This window comes from Grampus griseus (genome assembly GCF_964374135.1).
Source record: "Grampus griseus genome assembly, chromosome: 13".
Lineage (NCBI taxonomy): Eukaryota > Metazoa > Chordata > Mammalia > Artiodactyla > Delphinidae > Grampus > Grampus griseus.
Genome location: NC_139007.1, coordinates 35755371 through 35776898, shown reverse-complemented (window position 1 = coordinate 35776898; position 21528 = coordinate 35755371). Strand labels below are relative to the sequence as shown.

Here is a 21528-nt window from a genome sequence, read left to right as displayed (position 1 = left end):
CTGATAAGAGTTTCCTGCTCTGAGAGGAAAATGATTAACTCTCAAAGCTATTAAAATCCATTTTCACACCTTTTGTTAATTTCCCAGGCAACTTTAAGTCTCACTGCTTTTTAGTATACTATTTTATACACACAATGAATTATTTTGTCATAATATATAAAAGAAAGTAGTTTCCTCGATTTGAAGAAGTGCGTGTACTTTCAAATTACGAAGAGACTTTATCCACCCTCTTCTTGTTGGATTCTAAGTGGAAAAAAATATATATATTAAAGAATTTCATGTTCGTGAAGCTTTGGTTGTTAACACAAGACCATGTAACCATGGAGTCTAGTAGCTCTAGCATAAAACAGCTTAGGAGCTTTTCTTTTGAAAAGGATAAGTTTGATGAAAGTCCACGTAGTCTATGTGTATGTAAATATTAGTTATGGGTCGCAGCGTTTTGAAAGACAACTTTTTAGATAGTTAAATGGTTGAGAATTTAAAACTTTAATAAAGTGATCTTCTGTTAATTTTCTCAATATGAGATGCATGAAGAAAAGCTAGCTTATTCAGGTCAGCTGGAAAGCCCAGCTGTTTTTACTACATAGTGTTGAGACTAAAAATAGCCAGATTCATCTACTTTAAAATTTTTATGCTAGTAATAATAAATACATTTATTGTTTAAAATAACATACGAGGGACTTCCCTGGTGGCGCAGTGGTTAAGAATCCACCTGCCAATGCAGGGGACATGGGTTCAAGCCCTGGTCCGGGAAGATCCCACATGCCGTAGGGCAACTAAGCCTGTGCGCCACAACTACTGAGCCTGCGCTCTAGAGCCCGTGAGCCACAACTACTGAGCCCATGTGCCACAACTACTGAAGCCCGTGAGCCTAGAGCCTGTGCTCCACAAGAGAAGCCACCGCAATGAGAAGCCTGCACACTGCAATGAAGAGTAGCCCCTGCTCACCGCAACTAGAGAAAGCCCGAGTGCAGCAACGAAGACCCAACACGGCCAAAAAATAATAATCATAATAATAAATAAATAAATTAAATTAAAAAAATAAATAGAATAACATACAAAGATCCCATTCTCTAGAGAAATTACTGTTATCAACATATTTATTATTTATGTTCTGTCAACATAGAACATATGTTCTATTTCACACTTATTTGTCAATTCATATTTTTTTAAAAAGCCTCCAATGAGCTGATGGTGGAGCCAGTGACCTCTTGTGAACACGGTGCAGCTGGACCCAGACTCTGGTCTGAATGGATCACGGTCACACCTACATGAGGCATTAACAGAAGAAATTTCATAAAAACATTATTTGGGAGTAGATTCCCCAGAGGTTTGCTCTGGTTGCTTCTTATCTCTAAATTTCGTGTTTGATGGTTTCTGGGTTTGTGAGGGTTACATTCCTGAACGTGCTGAGTCATGTGTGTGTTGGAGCAGCACATGTGAATCTTAACAGAATAAAGTATAAAATATATACACTGTCGAAGTCGAATAGTTTGCATGATGTCTGTCAAAGGTTTCCCTGGTAAATATTACTGTCCCAGGGAGGCTTAATACCACAATACGCACAGGTAAAATTTCTCAGTCAACGAATGTGGCTTCTTTAATGAAAGTATGAAGTCTGATAACCCCATACCTTATGCCCTACCTTTTGATAACTGTAAATGCACATGGCAGCAGTTTTTGGGTGCCCCTCTTCAAAACTAGAAACCACCACTTAAAAAGGTTTCCTTCAGTTAGCGTAAAATATGCTAAGATGAGAAACCAGGTGACATGATGCCTTGCATGCCGTCACAGGTCAGGTTCCCTGGGGAGCAGCCTCCAGAAGTTCAACGGGGGCGCTTTCAAAACCTTCGCCTGTGCTGGGGAGAGAAGGCAGAAGGGGGACAAGTTGAATGAAATCATGACAAGGGCCTCAGCCGGTCCTCCAGGGAGCTCTTGAGCTGGGTTAGCCCTTCAACCTTTTCCTAACTAGGGGTGAGGGGCCTGGGCCTTTATACTTTTATGCATTAATCAATCATTGCACGTGGGATGAACCAAAAAGAATGTGTGACCTTGGGAGGGGTGGCTCTCTTTACCGGGTAGGACAAGGCCCCAAGGTGCTCAGCTGAGAGCTGCCTGCTCCCGGTGCCCGGCAGCTGGGGGAGCGCGCGCTTCAGCAGACCCCAGCGTCCGCTACTCGCGCTGTCTTGTCAGTGAGATGTATACTTGAGAATGAGTAGCTTGAGTGTGTGTTAGACATAGCCCTCTGAACCAGATACCTAAGCCAGCATAGCAGCTATAAGAATGGAAAGAGTCAAGCAATCACTTTTAGAGGAATTCTGCTTCCCTTTTAAAAATCAGTTAGGGACCATCCATTCCCAAGAGCCTTCTCAAATGAATTTTTTAAATTTAGTTATTTATTTTGGCTGTGCAGGACAGCACGCAGGATCCTAGTCCCCCAACCAGGGATCCAACCCACGCCCCCTGCAGTGGAAGCGCGGAGTGTGAACCTCTGAACCGCCAGGGAAGAGCCTTTTCAGATCTCACTCTTCCTCCCAACTCGCTTCCCTGTTAGATGCTCCTCTCTGGCACTCGCGTCAATTCTTTGTATTTCTCACTATGAATGTTTACAGTATAACTTCGTGTGTGTGTCTGAGTGTCTGACTCTCCCACCTCAGCATAAGGTCTTGAATGCCCTGTCCTGTTGATCTGTGTGTTCCAGAACCTGGTTCAGCTGCAGCAGATTCTCAGTAAATGTTGGTCGAATAAACAGCCTCAGCTCTGACTCCCCCAGATAGTGGATGGCTGTGTTTGGTGGCACATGTTAAATTGTGTCTCTGGTAAAGGAGATGGAAAGCTGGCTGGCGGCAGATTCTCCTGTTTAACACCAGCCACCTTTTGTGACAGTTTTATCTCCAACTTCGTCTACCCCAGGAGCAAGGGAGGATGACGTTTGGCTTTGTTTTTTTATCTGGTTATGGATAATGAATAGCTAAGTACCAGCAGATTTCCAAATGTTATGTAGCCTGTCTGTGAATACCACATTCTTTGTACATTGGAATTTTTTCTCTTTCCAGATACTTTTATCAATGCAGATGTTATTCCTGTCTCCCTTAATTAACATTTTCTAAAGATATTTAAGCAGTATTCTAAATGTAATTCAGCAAATGGCTTCACACAATTAGATTGTCAGAGTAATTTGTGTCTAAAGGGAAATACTTTTTAAAAAAATTGTCAGTAGGAAGAATGGTAAAGAGTTTTAACTTTCATCCTGTTGGTATTGTTTGAAATGCAATCAATGGACTTAAATCAGCAAATGTCAATATTTTATTTACAGTAGTTCTTAGAATTTTGTTTTTGTTAATTAATATTTATTTACATAAAAGGGAGATTCCATGAAATAAAATCATTTTGACTTAAGGAAGATTTGTTTAATATAGACATAAAGTAAAAGGAAGCTGTGATTTAAGAATTACAAATTTCATAATTGGTCAGTCTAGCATTATTGCAACCCTGTTGTGAAAAGTCAGTGCTTTTGAATGAGATTAATTGCTTCTAGAGAACACGGTTTTTCTAGCCTATGTCTTATTGTTTAAAGAAAAACAGTGTTTTGTGAACTGGAATTTATACTGTTCATGAGGCCTGAAGGGACCCTTGGCTCTCCTGCTTTTCTATCTTCCTTTTATCTGGATTTCAGGAAAGTCACTTTCTTCTGTTGAGATTTAAGTCTCCTCATCATCAACATTATTTTTGTCTTCCCCTCCCAGTGATTCCCAAAATTCATTTCTTAAATTGTCTTGAAATAGTCTGAATGTGAGGCCGTGGTTGAATATACATTGTTACTGATTAAATTTTAGTGGACAAAGGTGTATTTCTCAACTATATATTTTAGGGCAACGGTGACTTATAAATGATTTTGGAATTTGAGACCTTGAGCATTTGAAGTTCAGAGTTGTTTGCCGTTCAGCAGATTTGTCCAGTGGCTATGGAATATCTCTGGGTTGTGATGAAGAGCGTTACGGAGAAGAAGACTGACTTAGTTGGCATCCCAACAGCAAGTCCCTTGGGACTTCCTGCCTTAGATTAAATATAAACTGCTGCAACCATTTGGTGCAGGCAGAAATACTGAGAAAAACTCATTAGATGTGCTTGAGACAGCTGTCATCGAAGGTTTGGTGTGGTTCTTGCAGTGTTTTACTGCCCTATCATTCTGTTGGCTGAATCACTGCAACTGAATTAGCCATCATTTATGATTGATGTAGCATGACTCTAAGCACTAAGCTATAAAGAGTCTGTCTTTATTTAAAGGACAAAAGAACAAAAGTATGAAGTATTATTAATGAGGCTGCTTTCCATTACATTTAATAAAGTTATAATTGTGAGTTTGCTAATGATATTCTTAGTATAGGATGGTTTAAAAATGAGGTGGAACTGAATTTCTAGACACTGGTTTATTAGCTATGTATATGAACAGCTTAAGGAAAACGTATAAAAGACTAGAAATAGAGTATATAACTCCCAGTGCAGTCAATGAAGGGAAAAAGTTTATAAAGAAATTTATATTAATACAGTGTAAAGAGAAAAGGAGAAGGGAAAAGCAAGGTGACTAGAATGTTCAAAATTAAGATGTGGAAGCAGTAACAATTAATAAAGACGAAATATGGATTCTTAGACTGAATTTTTAAACTCCGTCAAGCCAGATGTTCATTTTTAAGAAACCCACTTAAAATGTAATGATAGGTAATTTTCGGAAATACATTGAGAATGAGAATGGAGAAAATAATACATGGAAATCATAAATGTATATGCAGTTTCTCCAAAACCATTTGACACTCTTTGAAAAGACTAGAAGAAGCCTGGAAAGAGATGAAGAGAGTGCACCTGAGTAGTTCAGTGTCATGTGTAGTTTGTGACCAGAACTCATACAGCAAAATATTCATTTTTTGGAAAGGAGACAACTTCAGAACTCAGAAAAAATGTCACCAAGAAAGAACAGCCAGGGCTTCCCTGGTGGCGCAGTGGTTGAGAGTCCGCCTGCCGATGCAGGGGACACGGGTTCGTGCCCCGGTCCGGGAAGATCCCACATGCCGCGGAGCGGCTGGGCCCGTGAGCCATGGCCGCTGAGCCTGCGCGTCCGTAGCCTGTGCTCCGCAGCGGGAGAGGCCACAACAGTGAGAGGCCCGCGTACTGCAAAAAAAAAAAAAAAAAAAAGAACAGCCAAATTAAACGGGACTTTTCTAGAATCTTTCATAAAACTGTACTTAGTTGGAATCCCACTTCTATTTCACAAATACAAATTACCTCTGTGCTTTAAAATAATTGTTCTGAGAAAGAGATGTTTCACATCCAGTGTGCTGCCAAGTTCTTAAACATATTGGATGTTGTAGACACACACAGCTATTGTGACGAATTTACCAATGCAGAGAGCCCGATTGACAGACAGCTGGTTTACCAAAACAAATCTGCTGATAGAAAGTGGATGGGCATTTCTGAAGAGCTGAAATCTAATTCCTCCAAGCCTAAAAACTTGATGCTGCTAGTAAGTAAAACCCTAAAAATAGCCTACTATGTAATATGACAAAAGAAACTATATCGTTGTTATGTTTTTTATTAATCATAAATATTATATTTTAATTAGTTTTATATTACATTCTTAATTCTTACATCTCTGTATTTTAAACACACATAATACTATACCCTAAAATTGTAATTATCCAATAAAGAATTAAAAATGAGTTAAACAAATAAAAGTATAACGACAAGTTTTTGCTTCTGGCCATGATGTGTAACTGATACTGGACTAACCCTCCTGCCGTAAACAGCTAGAAAACTATCCAAAGGAGACAGAGCGTCCGTTTGCAGATATTGGTCTGCAGATGTCATACGACTGTGATGCGTGAAAGCGATGTCATATGATTGCCCCAGCTTTCTGCCTGGAGGAATTTTCTGAACTCTGGCACAAGGAGGAGCCCCCAGAATATTACAGTCTCACTGAACTAAGGCTCCAGAGATTGGAATTCAGGAAGACTGAAGCCACTGGAATTTGCAGGCACAGTGCCCGAAGGGGGAACCACCCCCTAAGAGTCCCAGAAATCTTCTTGGCATTCCCCTGCATCTTAGGCTGACTATTGAGCGGTGCATGCATAGGATGAGGCTCCATGATTCAAGCTGAGAACAACCAGCAGCGACTGGCAAGCTGTTAACTACCAGAGGTTTAACAAGTCTGGGAGACCTTCACATTCTAACCGTTAAAGTAGAAAGGCCTTGTGAACACCCAGGGTATTCAGCAGAGACCCCAGAAGGGCCACCCATGCCTTTGCAGGAGCGCCGTAGACCTTCCCCAGCAAAGTTTGAAAATAAATCTTAGATGGACCATGCTGATCCACCAAATTAACTGCCTCAAAACAGTTTAAAGAAAGACCAAAAAAAAAAAAAATAGCAAACCCAAAAGTCCTCAATATGTAAAGAAGCAGGAAAATGTGACTTATAACCAGGAGAAAAACTAGTCAATAAAACAGATCTAGAAATTACAGGTAGTACAATTAGCAGACATAGACTTTTTGAAAGCAATTATAAAAATAATTTTTAAAGGATTTTAGGAAATGTTAACGAATTATAAATGAACAAAGAAATAGGAAACATAAAAATAACCAAATATTCTTCTGGAGGTGAAAAATAAACTATCTGAATCGAAAAATTCTCTGCATGTGTTTAATAGCAGTTTAGGTACTATAAAAGAAAAGACCTGAATTTGAAGACAGCAAGTTGAAACTAAGCCACAGAAAAAAACTGAAACAAAAATGAACACAGTCTCACCGAACTGTAGAACAATACTAAGTGATCTAACTTTATGTATTTGAAGTCCTAGGGTAGGCCTGAGGGGACACACAAATCATACGAGGAGAAAAACAGCCAAAAATGTTATGAATTCGGTAAAACAGACAAACCTACAGATTCAAGAAGCTCAACAAATCTGAAAGAGGCTACTACAGCAAAGCCCATTGTAATCAATTCATAGAAGACCAAAGATAATAAGAAAAATTTAAAAGCAGCCAGGTAGGAAAACACATTACATTGTACATAGGGAGAAAAACATGAATGACTTCTCATCTGAAACAATGCAAGTCAGAAGACAGTGGAAAGACACCTTTTTTTTTTTTAAGTTTTTATTGGAGTGTGGTTGCTTTACAGTGTTGTATTGGCCTCCACTGCGCAACAAAATGTATCAGCCATACACATACAGATATCCCCTCCCTTTTGGACTCCCTCCCATTTAGGTAGAGTTCCCTGTGCTATACAGCATGTTCCCATCAGTTGGCAAGACACCTTCTTATGAAGCCTTCCTTGACTGCCATATTTAAAACTGCAGTCCCTCCCCACACATCCTGCCTCCCTTACCCAGACCTGTTCATGTTCTGTACGGCATTTAGCATTTTATAATAGACTACGTTACTCCATATTTATGGACATGTCTCCTCCACTAGGGTGTAACTTTTCCCCCTTGATTTATTCACTGATTTATCTTTAGCATCTAGGAAAATGTCTTGCACATATTAGCTGCTTAGCAGCTATTTATCGAATGAATAAATGAAGGAATAGCAGTTGTTGGTAAGTGCATTCGTCAGGGTTCTCCAGAGAAACAGAACCAATGGAATATATGTATATATAATATATATATATAGAGAGAGAAACTTGTTTAAAGGAATTGGCTAACATGATTGTAGGGGCTTGACACTTCCAAAATCTACAGGGTAGGCTGGCAGGCTGGAAACCCAGGGAGGAGTTTCAGCTTGAGTCCAAGGGCCATCTGCTGGCAGAATTCCTTCTGGCCAGAGGAGGTCCGTCATTTTCTATGAAGGCCTTCAACTGATTGGTTGAGATTGACGCAAATTATGAAGAGTAGTCAGCTTTACTCAAAGTCCACCAATTTAAACGTTAACCTCGTCCAAAAAAAACACCTTTGCAGAAACATCTAGAATAAACCAAATATATAGGTCCTGTGGCCTAGCCAAGATGACACATAAAATTCACCTTCAGAGTAGGATGTGGAAAACAGGACAGATACGTGAGTGTAAGTCAATACAACCAGTTAGGAAAATAATTTGGCAACATCTAATAAAGTTGAGTATGTGCATATCATACTGCTGAGCAGTTTTACTTGTAGTTATGTACCCCAGGAAACATGTATATGAGGCCACGATAAACATGTTCAGAAATTTTTTAAAGTATTGCTTATAATAAGGACAAAAACCACAAAGGAAGAAAATGGAAATAATCTAATTATGTGGTAGGAAAATGGATCAATTAGTTGTGATGTATTCCTAGACTGGAATATTTTACAGCAGTTAAAATAAGTGAAGCAAATATACATGTATCAACATGGATTAATTTTTTAAATTATATTGAATGAAAAAAGTTGCAAAAGGATGTATATAGTCTGATACTACTTCTATCAATTTTGACAACTCAAAACCGTAACGTATTATTTGTTGCATTCGTTTTTTCTCAAGATTCTTTTTGCTACCTAAGGTTCTCCTGTTTAATATTTTCAAAGAAATTCACTGAAGCACAGGTCTTTTATCTCTGCCGCCTTGTGATATATAGGGGACTAAAGATACGCATCAAAAGTTGTTTAGTTGTTCAGTAGAAACTTGCTCATGTGACCAGTATGAACCACAAATGAACGTTTGTGCATCTGCGCCGTTTTGCTAATTCTTGCTCATTTAGAACAGCTTTTAAAATGTGTAACCTGTGACAAAATTTCAAATTCAGGGACATTTATATTCAAAATGACAGATTGCGTGTATTTTTCAGTTAAAGAATAGACTTTATTTTTTTAACTTTAAAAAAATTTAAGTGTAACTGACATAGAATATTGTGTTAGTTTCAGGTGTACAACATAGCGATCCAACAGATACGTTACAAACGATCACCGTGACAAGTCCAGTAGCCGTCTGTCACCATACAGAATTATTACAGTATTATTGACTATAAAGAATAGACTTTAAATAAAAGTCACACTGAGTCATGACATTCAGTTATATATAAATATTTTCAACTTAACTATTTCACTGTGTTTTGTTAAAATAAACTGTGATTCACAGTGAAATAAGTTAAAAAATTGATGTTCACCTTTTCTTCTGATAACTTTCTTATCCAGTCCAACTGTTTGGGGTAAAGATACTGCATTTGCAGTGAACCTTTATTTTTTACTCAATATTTACCAGTGTTCTCACAAAAAAATATATTCTAATCAGCCCCGTGTGCTGTTTTTGTTTCCTTCATAGTTATCTGACGACGGTCGCTACGTCTTGTTGTCGATAAGGGAGGGGTGTGATCCCGTAAACCGACTCTGGTATTGTGACCTCCAGCGGGAACCCAGTGGCATCACCGGTAAGCTGTCTTTCAAACACGGATGATTACTCCAGGAAGCTCCATTAAAAAGCCATTATGTTGGTCTTCTAATTGATTTCCCAAGAAACCTTCTTCCATTTAACCACGTCATCGCAGTTCATATGGTTTTTTCTTTCGATATTATTCCTTAAAATGAAAAGGAATTGCACGAAGCTCTTCATTGGCTTTAGCATTTTCTCTGTAGATTGAGGCTAACCATATATTTTGCATGCTTATGAGTGTGAAAGTTTCCTGTCCACATTGCACATAAAGAGCGTTTGGGGGAAACTGACCCTTTGGTCTGTAAAGCATTATCACTGTCTAGATGTAATGGTGCAAACTGTCACAGGAAAGAGGACACCAGTGACAATTTATTGGGTTAAAAGATGATCACAGGACAACTGCTCAGTACTGAACACACGTACAATGTCAGCCTGATTTTGCTTCCTGAAACCCCATGTATCAAGATAGTAAGCATAGGACCAGCCAGTTACAAGTTCTAGACGTGGCTCATCTTAAATGTTGTTTTCTTCCAACATTTATTATCATACTAGCACCATCATCAAGCATTAAAGCTTTTCAGCTGGACTATTTACTATGCTGAAAATTCTCAGACCCCAAAACTCTCTCAGGGATACACTAACACTCAGACAAGGATACAATTACCCCATGGTCTGCTTAATGTAAAATAAATATATTTTAGAGCTAGTTGACACAAATTTTCAAAATATACAATATTGAGCACATTTCTAATTGTTGATTAGATTACCTCATTATTAGTATCTAATGTATATTACATTATGATCAGAAAATATATACCTTTTTTTTTTTTTTTTGTGGTACGCGAGCCTCTCACTGTTGTGGCCTCTCCCGTTGCGGAGCACAGACTCCGGACGTGCAGGCTCAGCAGCCATGGCTCACGGGCCCAGCCGCTCCGCGGCATGTGGGATCCTCCCGGACCGGGGCACGAACCCGTGTCCCCTGCGTTGGTAGGCGGACTCTCAACCACTGTGCCACCGGGGAAGCCCTACCTTTTTTTTATTATTGATTGGACACTGCATCATTTTTAAACTTCTCTGAGCAAGGTCTGTATCCTAACATTCTTAGCTGTTACAGAGCACCATTCACACATACAGCAGGATGAAGGCATCTCTCTTCTAATATTAAATATATATCCATTGAATAAAGCTATATTTTTTTTTTCTGTTTGGAAAAAAAGAAAAAGATACACCCATTTTGATCTCAAGAAAATTGGATCCACCGCATCAGTTTTCACATTCTCTGAGAGGAGCACACCACCGCCTGAGAATCGCTTACTTGAGTTGCAAGTCTAGGTCTGCATAGAGCTGAGCATGGAAGGTCAAATCTGAAAAAGCGAACAGCAGTTACTGTGCTGCTGTCCTGCCCAGTGTTCCTCTGTGGATCTGGGATGGTGGAAGGGACTTGGCCTTTCTCCAGTTTATTAAAAATTTCAGTTACAGTGTTCTTCCTCCAGAGAGTGCCGCTTTCATTTTGTCTTTATTACTTCATTATATCTTTAAATTATTAGGTAAGCTAGTTTTTAAAAGGTGCACAAATTGTCTTCTCTGCAGCTGGAGGAAATTAAACAGTTTCATCCACGTATTCATATACTGAATGCTATTGCTCCGTCCACTTTAATAATAGATGGTATTACTTTGAATGAGACTTAGCAAGTGCTGGCGCCTCTGTTTTCTCCCTCACCTCTTGGTCCTTACCTTTTTTTTTTTCACTACCTCTCCCCCCCACCACTTTTTCAGCACTCGTGAGGAATTAGAGAAGAGGGTGTGATACCCAGAGATTGGGATTCCAGAAGGAAGGCAGTACAGAGGTGCACCGGTGCACTAGAGGTGCATGAGAGAAAAACAGGGAAGCATCTAAGAAGTGCTAGTGGCCGGGGAGGAGTCCAGATGGTGGGATAAGAGGACGCAGAATCCGCCGCTCCTCACAAGTACATCAAGAAACCCACTGGCTGTGATGCATTCAGATTGGAAGGCATTATTTACCACATAAGCCAAGTCCTGGCCTCCCTTCCCGACTTGGTCTTTCCTTAGCTTATGTGACCATTGTCTTCTCTGTTTCTTAGATGGTTTTGTGTAGCTTAGATGAAGAGCCCAGCACAGAGTAAGCACTCAGTAAACGTTAGCAGTTATTCTTGTCCAAATTGTTCTCCTTTTCTCTCTTTCTTTAAAAATTCTTACAGAGGAACTTTAAGATTATTTTGCCATGAGCTGAACAAAATCCAGCTATGTTTGACTAGAGCTATGTGTAAATCTGTGAATTTATTTGGGACTGTATCTCTGAGTTGCATAGGAACTACATCTTTCTCACTAAAGGTATTTCTGGGTGTTTTACGTTTGTGAAATACTGATGGTTTGTGAAAAGTATCTTCAAGGTTTAACCAGAGAAGCAGAACCTGTAGGATATATATATTAAGAGATTTATTGCAAGGAATTGGCTTACATGATTATGGGGCTGGCTAAGTAAGTCTGAAACCAGTAGGTCAGGCCATCAGGAAGGGCAGGCTGCCGTCCACAAGTGGAATTTCTTCTTATTCATGGAAGCCTCAGCTCTGCTGGAAGGCTCAGGCCTACCTAGATTATCTAGGATACTCTCCTTTAGTTAAAGTCAACTGATTATGGTCTTTAATCATACCCATAAAATACCTTCACGGTAACACCTAGATTAAAGTTTGATCGATTAACTCAGGACATCAGCCTAGACAAGTTGAAGTAACAAAAAGACCATCCCAGTGAGCTCGTGGAAAACCACATGGAAGACAATAGAGCAAATAAGTCTTATGATACTAACCTGATGTCATTTTATAAGAAGGTTACTAAACTGACCAGTATGTGGAGTTCATTGTGTCATTCAGAAAAATACATAATATACTGTTGACAAGAAAGCAGAATTTAAGTGAGTAAGCTAGGTGAATTTAAGCTGTCGAGTTGCACACAAATGGGTTAGGATCAGTTTGGAGAGTGTTCCCAGTGATAGCTGCTAAATTCTGGGTGTAATGCTGGGCCTGTAATCTTTTTTAAATTATTGCTTTATTAGTATTAAACTCGTGGGTAACATAAACCTCAGAGGAGCTCTTCTTTTGAATGGTGGTCGTGGGATTCTGAAAGCTCTCAACAGTTGCAATGACTGACCAGTACTAGAAAGATGAACTGGAAATCAGGTTCCATCCATGGGTTCAAAAGTCAATTGTGTAGGGCAAGATTAGAGAGATCTTGGGTCTTTTTGTTTTTTTAATTGCTTGCTGCTTCATTATGAGTTAATAATATGATTATAACCGATTAAAAAAACAAGTACTGTGTGTGAGTTTAACTGTTGAAGACACTAAGTATATTAGGTTTATAACGGGAGACATAGCAGATGGATATCATAATCATTAAATTTTTTTAAATAGCTCTTATTAATTACAGTTGAGTACCTTGAGACAGTAACCTTAAGGCTTTCAAATCAGATGTGAATTTTAATCTCAGCTCTACCTCTAAATAATTGGTGACCTTGGGAAAGTTATCCTTTTCTCTTAATATTTCCACAACTACAAATGAGGCAGTGATACCTACTTCATAAGGAATTGTGAGGAATAATGAAAATGCATAGAAAAGGGCCTAGCAGGGTTCCTGGCATACGGTGGGCTCTCAAGCATGCCTTCTTTATCCTTTTGTTTTTTGACTGAAAGGGGAATATTTGGAATCACTACACAGTGGTTTTAGGTAGTGGATTAAAATAGATTGAAGATGCCCTAAAAATAATTTATCTTCAGTATCGAAGCTGCTCCAAACACAGATCTTGATTTTGACTTGTTTTCTGTAAAACCGGATTCATAATCAGAAAAGAGGCCTTACATCAAAGAACACAGGAAGAGGTGTGCCTCTCGTGGGAGATGTGTTTAATTTTGCAGGTTGATAACTGAGAATTCCAGGGAGCATATGCCCAGTTGGTGACTGTGACTGCCACCTAGGATCTTTTTCTTGCTGTTTCCTTACTGCTCCCCCATTTTTGTTTCCCTGTTTAAACTAAGGAGAAGAATAATTAACATTTAAGTTAAATGCTAAATACGCTAGTTAACTGAAATAGTAGGTGAGTTAAACCTGAATAGCTGGTGACTGAAAACTAAATCCAGTGTTACAAAATCGTTAATGTTATATTGCTGAAATTGATATCCCTTTTGATAACCTCAGGTCTTTCTGTTATAATTTTAATCATTTTTACCTTAAAGTCAGGGAGATTTATCAGTATTTTACTGTACATTAATTTTTTATTTATTAGGGGACCACTAAATTGCCTGTCTGGAGAACTAAATAATTTCACTTAAGCTCTTTTATAACATTTCCATCATCTTTGTCTCCCAGGAAACCTTTCTGCCTGTGTGCAGTTTAAAATAAGAAGCGCAAAAAAGTGGCCAATGGCTACTTAATATCATAGAAAAAGATAAAAGGAAAACAAAACTACATAAATACAGAATGGAAAAAAATCTTAGAATGTTGAGAATTAAAAGTGTTCTCTCTGATTATGATTTACATTCATCATGTCAATTTGATTTTCTGTTCAAGGACTGACCTTCTTACTACGTGCTGCTCTGTGAGCTTAATCTCTCTCCTGTTACCCTTTGCCTCTCTTCGGAGAACCTCATTTCTGCCATTTACATTTGCAGTATTTTTACTTAGTAGTAATACGAACACATTTCTTGCAAACAATGGGCCGTAGCCTTTCCACAGGAACTGCAGTTCCTGTAGCTGCTCCTGTCCTTACCTGTCTGAACAGGTAACTCCCCTGACTCACTTCACTCGCCACTGTATGGAAATGGCACTAGGCCCATCATCTGGGCATTAGAAATCTGCATAATTTTCCACGTGTTCAAAACGGCTAAGCAGGCGCCCTCCAAAGAATATCACACCCTCTTTTGCGCTGGCTGCCAGAGACGTGTTCCAAGTCACTATCGGCTTTCTCTGGGAGAAGAGGGACTTCTGCCCTAGAAGTTACCATGCTTCCTCATGCTTTTGGTTGATACTTTTCCCTCTGTAGTTGGCCCTTCTTCCCCTTTCCCCTATTCTGATTTCTTTTTCTCTCCATATAAAAACACCGTGTGAGTATTTTTGAGCTGCATGAGATCAGGGATCTTGTCTGTCTTGCTCTTCTCGGAGTCCCCAGCACCTAGAACAGTGCCTGATGACAGCAAAGATTCTCTCCTTGACCAGACTTTAGTCAGGCTCCTCTGAGCCTCTTCTCAATTAGGTCTCAGCCTTAGTTCCTTGCCCCCCACCCTCCTTGCTTGGCCTACATAGCCCAGTTGTTGTGAGAATCCTGCTAAGTCAGTTTAAAGACAGTCCCTTACCCCTGATATCTGATCAAATTCCTCATTCCCCTGTGCATTCCCCACATGCTTGACCTGCCTTCAACAAGAATCCCCCTACCCTGATATCTTCTCTTAGTAAATTTTGATCACCAATCCCCTCATTCTGCCCATTGGCTATAAATCTCCAGCCGTCTTTTCTGTATTTGAGTTCAGCCTGACGTCTGTCCCTAATTGCAGTAGTCTTGACACCTATCACAATAGTCCTGAATAAAGTCTTCTTTACCTTTTTACAAGTGTCAGAGTAACTTTTCTTTAACACAGACTCATAGTAAGTGGGCACCAGCTCGTCTCCAGCCACTTCCCTCACCCCTTGAGGATCCCGTGCTCAGGTGTCCCTGCTTGAGAAGCCGTCCTCCATCTGTAACTGTTCATTTACTTGTATTTTGGATCTTTACCCTTCTGGCCTCCATGCTGTTTTAAATTAAACTTTTGTCCTTTATTTAACCCTGAGAACAATCAAAAAGTACAGACCACGTTTCTCCAGTCCTGTGTATTACATGAGCAGAAGATTTCTGCTTCTCTTATTTAAAATTGAAAGTAAAAAGGTATCAAGGTATCACTTAGGACACCGGGGAGGCATGACATTTTATTAGTTCTGCAATGGAAAAGACAGCTGTGTCTTGACTCCTGTGATTCTTAATGGGATTCATGCATGCAGATTAGTTGAAATTAATCATCCTGAACCTTGCAAGAAAATGATTTTGTCTGGATTTTCTTAGTTATATTTTCTGTACCTTTCTAAATCAAGACTACTATTTGTTTTGAGATATATATATATATATATATATATACACACACACATATATACACACACACACACACACACATACACATACATACACACTTTGTTTCCTAAATTTCTTATAAATATTTTGAATACATAGAGTTATTTCATGTAGACTAAATTTAGAATAAATTTTCACGTATTTTTTACGTTACAGTTAAAGACAACTCAGAGTTGTCTGTTTTCACTCCAATATGTGGGCTTCTAAAATTTTTAATGGAAACTTAATTTAGGGACTTCCTGGCGGTCCAGTGGTTAACACTCCATACTTCTAATGCAGGGGGCGTGGGTCAAGGAACTGAGATCCCACATGCTACACAGCGCAGCCGAAAAATATATATATATTAAATAAATAAATACTTTGAGGAAGAGCTACAATTTAAAAGTTTCTGAATTCCAAATCAATGCACCTAATAAAGTTTCATTTTAAAAAAATGAAAAGAAATAAAAGTTAATTTTATACCCTAAAAATATAAAAGATGGTTTTCAGCACTTACACATATTTAACTTAGTGTATTAATTTCTAACTATTCTTATTGGAAAAGTGGAAGACACTACTAACTTCTTTTAAATTTGGTTACTTCTGTTGTCTTTACATTATCAAGAAGTGTATGTAAGGTTCAGTCTGAAATGTAGGATTGTGTGAACGTTATATTTAGTCATGAAGCAGACATTAATTGGTGCCCACTTTGTGCCAGGCGCTGTGTTGGGTGATGGCAGTGATGACAGCCCATCCCCGCCGGGTGTGTGCTCCCCGTCGGCTGGACAGAGGCCATGAGACGGCCAGTGCACAGCATCAGGTCTTATCAGTTGTGCTGTCGTCAAGCATACATGCCCAGGCTCAGAGTTAGGACCTCTCTGGAGTTTGGAAACTCTAGACTCACTTCTCTCTGTTGTCTGTCTTTTTTAAAATTATTTATTTATTTATTTATTTGGCTGCATCAGGTCTTAGTTGAGGCACATGGGATTTTCATTGCGGCATGCGGGATCTTTTGTTTCAGCACACGGGCTTCTCTCTAGTTGTGGCACACAGGCTCAGTAGTTGCGGCGCGCAGGTTCAGTTGCCCCGCAGCATGTGGGATCTTAGTTCCCTGACCAGGGATTGAACCTGCCTCCCCTGCACTGGTAGGCGGATTCTTAACCACTGGACCACCGTGAAAGTCCCTCTGTCGTCTCTTTTGTTCGTTCTCTTTTCTTTTGGGTTCTTTCATTTTTCTGTAGAAGGTCAGATACTTTATTCTCTATTTTATAGGATAGTCAGCAGTAAGAGACACTGACCATTTGGCCCTGTTCTGAATTAACGTACAACTATATCAGGGGTTTTTAAATAGAATCCGTAGGAAGTAATTGTTAGGTGCAAAGAACTATAAATGTCTAAAATCCTTGTTGTTGGTAATTTAACACCCTTCTTTTTCAGTGTAGCTATCCTTAAAATGGACCTGAAATGGTCTTTGCTCATGTCACAGCATTTATGAAGGGTTTAGGGGGAAAAGATGGGTGATGCTGACATACTGATTTTTGTAAGGAAATAGCAGTATATCCTATACCTCACCCAGACTTTCACTAACCTGTCTCTCAGCTTTTTCCTTTTTTGCTGAAAGTTCGATCATTTTCAGCACTCACCATGTGTTCATTTTAATGCTTTCATGTCTTTAAAGAAAACTGGCTTCCTCCTGCATGAGAAATCAATCTACCCTACGTGCTAACATAGAACTACAAAAGGAAGCTCAGTGTTTATCAGACACTTAAATTGTTCACTCAGCCATCTCTGGCATTACGAGGCAGATGACCTCTTGTTTCTAGGTAGCTGGGACAATTTTGACTCCCATGTTCATGCCTGGTGGGGCTGGACATCTTTTGGAGATGGAGAGGAAAGGAGGAGATAAACATTCCAGAAGCTTGAAACAGATGAGTTGTCTAAAGTTTAGCAAAGTCATCAGGGTGTTAAAAGTCAGACCAACAGGGGAGGAGGGCTTCTGTGAAAGGCAGGGAATTATTAGAAAATAAGTCTGTGTTTCAGAGAGGGAATGCCAACAACCCAAAAGAATTGGAACGTCGAAAGACAGTATAAAAATAAGCAAAAAACATGAATTTTGAAGTAAAATATGAAGTACTAGTGATAAAAGTAATAATTTTACTAATTTTTAAGTTAGTGATTATAAAGGCCTTTTCTAGGAAAATGGCTATGTGCCCTGAGAGATGGAAACTAGACTTTATTAGTTCGCCGTTAGCAAACAGTGCTGTTCAGAAGCCACGTTCAGCTTATTTTTGTCACTTGAAGAATGCTGGGGTTATTTGGGATGGTAGTAAGTATTGTTTATTTAGCATTTCCTGTGTGCCAGGTTCTGAGCTATGCGTGTCGATATTTCACTGTCTTCTTAACAACCTCTGAGGAGCACATGTTGTTATCCCAAGGAAACTGAGGCTGGTGAGGCCAATTAGCTTTCCTGATGCCATTGTAAGATTCAGACCCAGGTCGGTTGAATTCCACGCCCATGCTCTAACCGTCACCATGTGGCAGTTGTGACAGAATGGAGGCATCAGGCCAGAGAGGGCAGCAGACTTCTGCTCTCCTCAGCCCTAGATCATGAGCTGTGCATGTCTGCATCAGTTACTGTTGTTAGAGGCCAGACCCGCTGTTTTGTCAAATGTAAGCGCACTTTTTAGCTCCTATCACAAGAGAGCTTACAAAACGTTTTCTAGGCGATGTAGTTAATACCATTGATTTTCAAAGAAAGCAATCCAAGTCACGACTTCGCTCTATGGAAAGTTTTAGATTACTTATTTTAAGCTCACCTTCACTCAGTAAACAAATCATTCCCCCACCAAGAAGCAGGTTTATAAAAAGTAATTTTAGGGCTTCCCTGGTGGCGCAGTGGTTGAGAGTCCTGCCAATGCAGGGGACATGAGTTCGTGCCCCGGTCTGGGAAGATCCCACATGCCGTGGAGCGGCTGGGCCCGTGAGCCATGGCCACTGAGCCTGTGCGTCTGGAGCCTGTGCTCCTCAACAGGAGAGGCCACAACAGTGAGAGGCCCGCGTACCGCAAAAAAAAAAAAAGTAAGTTTAACTTGAATGTGGAGAAGTTTGGGAATCGAATTCTGTTGGCTTCAGAGGGAAGAATACCACTTCCAGACAAAAAGACCTCAGAAAAAGTGGGCAAAAAGTGAGATGGTTGGAGAGTCTAGCCACATCTCTTTTTTTTAAGTACCTTTCCTATTTCCCATTAAATCAACAGTGTTTTAACGTGTGAATAGCAAAACTGAATGAGCCCCATTGTTCAACTGGAATACCTTTTCTCTTAAATTATCTTGTGGCCAAAGCCTGAGGAGCAAAGGTTTCCGGAGAGCCAAAGGATTTCATGAGTCGTCATTTTAAATATGCTGCCCTGTGAGCCTGTACTTCGAACAGCTTTTCAGATTTTAATGGATTTGTAAAAATCCAGCCACATTCCTAAGTCTGCATGAATATATGACTTGTGTGTATTTATGACTAATGTTAATGCTTCAGAAATTGGTGGCAGTTAATGGCCACAAACTTTTTTATTGTTTTGGTGCTCTTTGGAGCTGGGTTATTTAAAACAAGTGCACCACATCTTCAGGCTCACCTGACTATACAGAGGTACTGAAGGAAATTTCTGCTGTGTTTTGCCTTTGGTGGATGTTTCCGTGACTTTTTTGCAGGCAGGGGGAGGTAGGGTCATAATAAATACCACTGCAATGGCTGAAAGACCTTTTCGGCAGAAACCGTAAGATGGTTACTTTGAGAAATAAAGGTTTCACATCAGAAGATGTTTTATTGTCAGGGGAACACTTAAAGAATCTGACATTTCCCTGAACCAAGACTCTGTGTCTACAAATGTCACAGTCCAGAAAATTGTGTTTCATCATTCTTATTATAAACAAATGTAGCTTTCTGACTATCTGCACATTTTGCATTACCAACTAATTTTTTAGCTTATTCTTATAAGGAATAGTCTTTGGGTTTCTTTTCCTTTTAAAGTATTGTTTTATGTAAACTAAGATGCAGTTTTCTTTGAATGGATCACCTGCTTTTGAGGTTAGCAGTTTGTCACTGGACAAGAAAATGTTTGGCTCAGATGCAGAACTTAATTGTTTATGGAAATTAATTGTAAGGATTTCTGTTTGTAGGAGTGTAGCAGATGATACACTCTGAATAATCTCCCAACTGAAATGTTGTAAAGAGTTAATAAAGCATCTTACTAAGTATATTGCTAATTGGCACAAGGAAGAGAAATCGTAAAGACCAAAGACAAAATGAAAGCAGGAGTCCTGGGATATAAGCTGGGTTGTCCCAGAATGTTTCTGCTGGGCCTTGAGGCTGAGCTTCCCTTTGGTGGTGGTGTGAGGATTATTGAGAAATAAACCCGCCAGTGTTGGAGCCAGGGAGGAGGGGAGAGGCAGGGTATAGTAAGGAAACCTGCCTTGGAGGTTTGTCTCTGCCTTGGAGGCAGGATGTGAATTCTCCTAAAACATGAGAAGGGCTGACCTTCACGTGGGTGCAAGTTGAATTGATTGTCTCGATGAGGTCCAAAAATCCTCATGCCAAGAATTTAAAGTGCTCCCAGGTTGGTTGCCTCCCAAGAGGCAAACAGAAGCCATATACACATCTTGTCTGAAATAGTGTCCCTTCAACCCAGGCCTTCAAGAATTCTCACAGTGTTCCAAGGGAAGTCAGTTCACAATCAGAAATCACAGAGCAGATGAAGAAATTCACCAGCATGAGAAGTAGAGCCAGCAGAGTCACACCAGAGTGGAATTATCAGATTTCTACTGTAAAATAAGTGTGTAAATACACTTTTTAAAATAGTGATGCTGCTTTTTAAAAAAAATAAATGAGAAGCTTGGAAACATAAGCAAGAAACAAGATATTGTCAATAATGACCAAACCTATTTGGAAGAGGATGAAGTAGAACTTCTAAAAATAGAAAAATGATTAACATTAAAAATTAAGTTATTAGATTAAAGAAGAGATTAGACATAGCTGAAGAGAGAACTAGTGAAATGAATATTAAAATAAATTACATAGAATGCAGCCCACCAAGAGGTGGAAAGCATATGAGTGGTTAAGAGACACAGAGAAGAGCAAATTGGGGCCCTCCAGTCTGCAGAAGACAACTGGCCAAAGATGTCAAAACGAAAATGATGTAGCTGTCTTAATATCCAAGTAGACTTCAAAGCAAAATGCATTACTAGAGATAAAACTCTATAATCATAAAAGGTTCAATTCAGTTTTATTTAGATATAATAATTCTAACTGTATATATCTAAGAGCATGATTTCAAAATACAGAGAGTAAAAGTTAACAGAAATACAAATAATAATGGACAAATCTACAATCATAGAGAAACATTTTAACAGACCTTTTCTTTGACTGATAGAAAAAATGGCCCTCTAAATCAGTAAATATATAGATTTGAACAAAAGATTAACAAATTACTTAGTAGACATTCTTAGCATATCACAGGGAAGGTCTGCAAAATACACGTTCTTTTTGGTCACATACAGGAACATTTTAAAATCATTTAAGAAAAAAAAAGATAGGCCACAAAGCTTTTCTCAACAGATTTAAAAAGATTGAAATCATACAGAGTATGTTCTTTGTATACAGTAAGATTTAACCAGAAGTCAGTAACGATAACCAGAGGATGAATAATCTCACAAACATAATGTGAGGTCAGATATCAAGAACAGAAAGAAATCAGACACAAAAGAATAATGTGGTATGGTTTCATTCTATTAGAAGTTCAAAAATGAGGCAAAATTAGACTGTAGTGTTTGTGGCTGCATGTTAAGGCAGAAAACGAACAAAGAAAAATAAGAAAATGATTATCATAAAAGGGTGATAATTTCCTTCAGGAGGGAGGGGGCTTGTTCAGAGCATCACAGCACAAGAAGTTCCTTCTTGTTCTGTCATCAAAAATGTATCAACTGTCCTTAAGTGCTTATTCTTTAGATGAACTTCAGA

At 39.1% G+C, this 21528-nt stretch overlaps 1 protein-coding gene across 1 annotated transcript in view; it reads left to right on the top strand.

The window, feature by feature from the left end:
• The window catches only part of PREP (prolyl endopeptidase), a 136677-nt gene that overhangs the window by 42400 nt on the left and 72749 nt on the right, over nt 1-21528 (top strand). The window contains exon 7 of the mRNA XM_082668915.1: nt 9267-9372. Within this exon, the coding sequence (XP_082525041.1) occupies nt 9267-9372 (106 nt within the window). The remainder of the gene's footprint in view (nt 1-9266; nt 9373-21528) is intronic.